This window comes from Epinephelus moara, chromosome 5 (assembly GCF_006386435.1).
Source record: "Epinephelus moara isolate mb chromosome 5, YSFRI_EMoa_1.0, whole genome shotgun sequence".
Classification (NCBI taxonomy): Eukaryota; Metazoa; Chordata; class Actinopteri; order Perciformes; family Serranidae; genus Epinephelus; species Epinephelus moara.
Window position 1 is genome coordinate 37,250,139 of NC_065510.1, and position 5,614 is coordinate 37,255,752.

General features: G+C 41.9%; 1 protein-coding gene across 1 annotated transcript in view; it reads right to left on the reverse strand.

Moving 5' to 3' along the window:
• Positions 1-201: 201 nt before the first annotated feature.
• Positions 202-5,614, reverse strand: part of LOC126390894 (uncharacterized) — a 16,679-nt gene continuing 11,266 nt past the window's right edge. Inside the window, exons 13-17 of the mRNA XM_050045395.1 lie at positions 4,186-4,283; positions 2,905-3,032; positions 2,457-2,637; positions 2,118-2,262; positions 202-276 (exon numbers count right to left, since the gene is read on the reverse strand). Coding sequence (XP_049901352.1) covers positions 202-276; positions 2,118-2,262; positions 2,457-2,637; positions 2,905-3,032; positions 4,186-4,283 — 627 coding nt within the window. The remainder of the gene's footprint in view (positions 277-2,117; positions 2,263-2,456; positions 2,638-2,904; positions 3,033-4,185; positions 4,284-5,614) is intronic.

The window sequence follows — 5,614 nt, forward strand, 5'->3', positions numbered from 1 at the left end:
TTGATAAATAATTCAAAACTCTCCTCATTACTAAAACATTGTCCTGCTGTCATATGGAAGTGCAGCTACTACTGGCTCTCAGACTGTGCTCAGTCAGGAGTGTTGTAATGGGGCTCATTCATGGGTGTTTTCATGCGATCCTCCAGAGTTCATAAGGGTGTGGTGGGTGATTTGAGGACAGAGTGCTCATTTTCCTCACCATCACTGGCCAAAGCATCCCTCCACACAGGGCCCATCACGTGGCGAGCAGATTTCAGTTGAACACATGAAGTAAATCTGAGAGGGAGGGCAAAAGTAGAGCAGGAATTGATGTAGTGTCCAGTCTCGAGAGTGTGCAGCGTACTATGACTCGCAGCTGCTGCCAATTGAGATTTGGCCAGAATTTGCAGTTAACAAAATGGCCTCTCCACATGTCCTCGTAATGAATGCTGACTTAAGAGATTTAGAGATACATCTGTCAATGGTTTCATTTTCCATGGACTATATGCCCATGCTAAATTAAAAAAAAAAAAAAAAAAAGTTTAAAGTGACATTGAGGGGACAGTCGATTTTTTGTTTTTTTTTTAAACACAAAATCAAGACAGTGAGTCTAAAGAATAAGGTCCAACGCCAACAGTCACTCCAGGATAAGACTTCATTGATTCCCAGGGGGCCAATTCAGAGGCGCTCCAGGCAAACAGCTGCATGTTGTAAAAAATTTTCCCTTGCTGCAGCACATGAAAACTATAGGCGAAGCATGCTTAAAGCAATAGTGAGTCATTTTGGGTAATGTGCTTATTCATTTTCTTGCCAAAAGTTATATGGGAAGATGGATACCACACTCCTATCTGTCCATTAAATATGTAGCTTGGGCCAACAGCTAATTAACTAAGCATAGCATAAAGAATGCTTGGCTCCCGCACCAGCACTTCAATACCAAAGCACAGCTTTTCATTTTTACAATTAAACAAACAAGGTATAACAGGTAATTGGTGAGCTTTAGAGGTGCTGGTAGTCAGATTTGTTTTTACCTTTGGACTAAAGATGGACATGAGTACTTTAGTAGTACTCGCTTTGTAAATCAGCACTCATTAAAGATATAAAGTAATCGCCACCCAACCTCCCACAACTCTCATATGAACATGACTTAAATATATTCTTTTACTATTTAACATGGGTAAAATCTTATTTTATGTAGAGCTGTGTGCAGTGTATTGCTTCGCTCAGCACCTCCTTGCCCTGCTGTTGCCGTCTCTCTTTTTATCATGGGACCAGTGCTGCAAGTATGAGCTCAGCACAGAGGGACAGTCAGTGAGAGGCAGCCCAAACCTAGCGTTACTTAACAGTTATTAATAGGGTTTAACAACAGAGTCGATTTGTTTAAATGTACATGTGAGTTTGTCGGGATCATTGAACGGCACTGTGTTGAATGTTAGCCCTTACTGCTGGGTTAGCTTGTGCCAGCTGGGCAGACCTTGAACTGACAAGGAGGAGAGCAGGTTGGGACTCCAGACACGATAATTAAGCGCTGCATCTAATCTATGTAATGGCAGCAACAGAAAGTTTGCTGATTTTTTTTATATTAACTTTAAATTTATAGTTTAATAGCCTAATTGAAGCCTAGCTCGAAAAATGAATTAAAAATTGTTTTCTGTTGTTGGCCAATTTAGATTCTTATTGAGATACTCTTGTACTCCACAATTATCTAATGCAAGTTCTCGAATATGGGTATTACTTAAGATGTCCATCCCCGCTTTACATGGAGCCAGGCTAGCTGTTCACCCTGTTTCCAGTCTCAATGCAAAGCTAAACTAACTATCTGCTCACTGTAGCTTTGTATGTATTCTCCGAATATGATAGTGGTACAGATCCACTCATCTAACTCTCAGTAAGAAAGCAATTCAGTGTATTTTCCAAAATATCAAACTATTCCTATAAATACTGCCATAAATAATTCTAAATGTCATATGCTGATAGAACACCTCAACCTGACTTCTAAATTAAAGTCTGAACACCAAGAGGGAAATACTGCAAGATGCCTAAAAAAATAATGAAAATAACACAATAAATACAGTTAGATGTTTTTAATAGCCCCCCACTGTTATTCACAAAACTAGAGGGTCTCTGCATATACTTACCTCTTCATTCGGGTCCTTAAACTCCCCATCAGGAAGGAACTGGAAGGTGCTGATGGTGAAGCGGCGGGTCTGAGCCTGGGGAGAGGGCGGTCGAGGATCGTACAGCACAGCCTGCTGCAGGGCTGGGTCCAAGGGGTTGGGACATCTGGGGAGTAACACTGAATTAGTAAGTCAATTTGATACCCGGGCAATAGGCATAAAAAATGTACTTCTTTTGATTTTTCTTGTTATCTCCTTCCAGTAAAAAACACTTAAAAAATTATTATTATGTGCAGTCGATCTCTTGTTCCTTCCCGAGTACCTCCCTCCTAAATATTTACTGTAGATGTCTCAGCGTACCCATTGTACAGCAGCAGCCACACAGCCTTTCCGGAGCGCGGGTAGGCCACACAGTAGTGCACCAACAGCACCAAATTGGGGTCCGGGGCGTTGAGAAGACGCACTTCCAGGTAAAGGGGTTTCCCCAGCAGCATTTGCAGGGGCTGGTGATACTGAGGGTAGTAGCTGCTGTACTGGGCATCTAGAACAAAAGGAGGTGTGTTGGAATAGGAGGTGGTTATTTCTTGAACCACATTTCACCCACTCAGTGCTAGTTCTCCTGCAGTTGATCACAATGTGTGTGAAGCATTCATACAGTGCTGATACAATGAGTACAGTAAGATCTGTTATTTCGATTGTCATCAGCTTCCATCCAACGTGACTGGCATATACTTGTGCCCAGAGACACAACAGTTATATAGTAATATTATGCAATGCAGTTGTTAGCATGGAAATGAAGACCATCTACCTTTGGCAATCCTGAGCTGCACTCCAAGCATCCCCTGGGTCTTGACTTCAGGTCCCAGGGTGGGAGTTTTGACCAAGTAACTCACACTTAGAACTGTGCCTGGCAGAAACCTGCACTCTACTAACAACCTGAGAATGAGACAGAAAACATTGTAATGGAAATACACACTCAGCATTTGGCTTTATTTATTTATCTATTTTTGGCATTTTTTGTCTTTTGGGAGGATTCCCTGAGCCAAAATCAAATTGTGAACATTGCAATCACATGGTAGACCACTGGACTAGCTGGTGAGCATAGTGGAGCATTTAGCTACTAAAGAGCCAGATATTTCCATCAGGAGTTGGTAGAGGCTAAGGCCGCATCCACATTAATATGTTTCCATTTTAGAGCACTGTTTTATAATCGTTTCAAAATAAATCTCCATCTTTAAGGACATGCCTGAAAACACACATCACATGATTATTCACGTACACAGAGCTTACACGTTCCACATGAGTATAAGGTGGTCAAGGCAGTGGGAAACACAGTCATTACAAAGCAAATACGACAACATATCAGAGCAGTAGTAGACGCATTATCAAATGCCAGAGGAAGCCATGGCAATGGGAAAGAGAACCGACACGAGCAGGATTAAAATCACAAACGGTATGTACACCTTGCTATAATGCTTTAGCTTGACATGTAGTGACTTATATGACCCAATCAAGAGGTGAACTTGGGCGTCTGCGTCATTGTTTCCAAAAGTCTCCAGATTAAAACCCAACTCTGAACTTTTCAAACTAAAACAGGGTCAGGAGCTTTGTCAAAAGGTCTCCCTTTAAGGGATTCCAAAACGCTTAAGTATTGTGGATGCTAGGCGTAAACGCAGCAATAGTTGTGAATTTTACAACAAAAATATATTAGTGAGGATGTAGACTAAAATACAGCTAGAAAAGAGTACCTACTGGAATTTGATTCATCATGTGGACACAAACACAACTCAACATAAATAATAATGTTCCATTGCAGCTGAATGTGTAAATAAGCAACTGTTTGCGAACAAATTTGCCCCCTACACAAGATGATGATGATGTCAATATCTTTATAACTTGTTTCCGCTTCCCCCAAGCGACCAAAACAGAAGTCAATGCAGGATTAACTGATTTTATTTTGGACTTTAACTAAAATTACAACAGCTTTAACAGCTAAATCAACATATTCAGTATTTGGTCAAAATGAAACCCTTAATCTTCTCTGAACAGGTAACTTTCACTCTAATAATAATTAGCAACGTGCTCTGACCTGACAGGAGAATCCCTTGTGATGGTGCCAAAGTTGAGGCTGATCGCCTGAACCTTGTTGATGACCTCCACCATGTAGATCACGGTTTTCCCCGCTGTCTGTCAGGACAGAATCAGACATGCTATTTATTATGTGGACACTTATAAATACTGAATGGTACAGGATCTGTGGTTGACTGACGATGAATTAAAGCTGGGGTTGGCAGTTTAATTTTGACGTCATTGGGCAAAAATCCCATCATAAACATATTGTAATTTAAGTGGTCTGAGAGAACACTAGACTCCTGTGCCTCCTTTTGCCTCTGTTTTCAGGCATTGGAAAATCAAGGCCGTGACAGAAAACTTTGGCAAACGACATGTCATTAGGTGTTTGGGGAAAGCCTGATTCAATGGCAAAGAATAATGCAGAGAAGTTAATGTTCTAGCATTTAACAACTGCCTACACTGCAAAGCAACCCAAAAAGGATGGTGGAATTTTCAGAAGCAGTCCAAAAGAGAGTCTGACAATAAATGAAATGTTTCAATATTGGTGTGTTTCATAGATGGAGAGAAAACATTGCTAATAATTTAGCCTTCTACTAACCTCAGCGAAAAGCTCGCAGCTTCGGCTAATTCATGTTCATGCTAACGTTAACTAGAGCCTAGAATAAGTGTGTCCTTTGCCTCACTCCCCGCCACTATAGACGAACTTGCCCTGAGGAGAGCGGGCAGCAGCTCTGGAGATGGACCACCTGTCAGCCTTTGTGCAGCCCAAATCCAGCCAGCACAAACCCCAGCAACTGGACAGCCCCGACTCCCTGCTGGATCAGCAAACTTTCTGTTACTGCCGTTACACAAGTTAGACCTGGCGTTGCTGCTGACCACCAGCCTGTTGTGACACTCGGGGCTGGGGTATGTGTGCTGATGTGTGATGCCAACCAAAGCTCTGTCTCCTGAGCTGCTGCCCACTCTCCTCCGGGCAAAGCAGTCCACCGTGGTAGGGAGTGAAAGCTGACAGGCAAAGAGACTGTTGAATGAATAGCTAGCTAATTTTTGTCTCTTTTATGGTCTGATAAACAGGGAGAAACAGCGCGTGGCAAGTAGGGGCAAAGCGAATGGGCTGCGCATGACTCTACAATAAAATGAGATTAAAGGAGCTATATGTAAGAAATCTAAAAATCCTAAAATCCTAAAATCCTCCTAACATGTCACAGAGACTAAGGAATAATGTTCATATAACATACTGATCTCACAAACAACAATAGTACAGCCAGAATATTCGCATTTAAAAAAAAGTTTTACGGTCCGCAAATCATGTTTATGTTTTGAATTTGTGTTTTGGCCTGTTGCGCCACCCACCGCCGTCTACCAGTCACACAGTCAGTAGAGTCTCAGCATCAGTTACAGTTACGACTGAGCTACAGCAGCACGGCAAGCAGCATTAGCAGTGT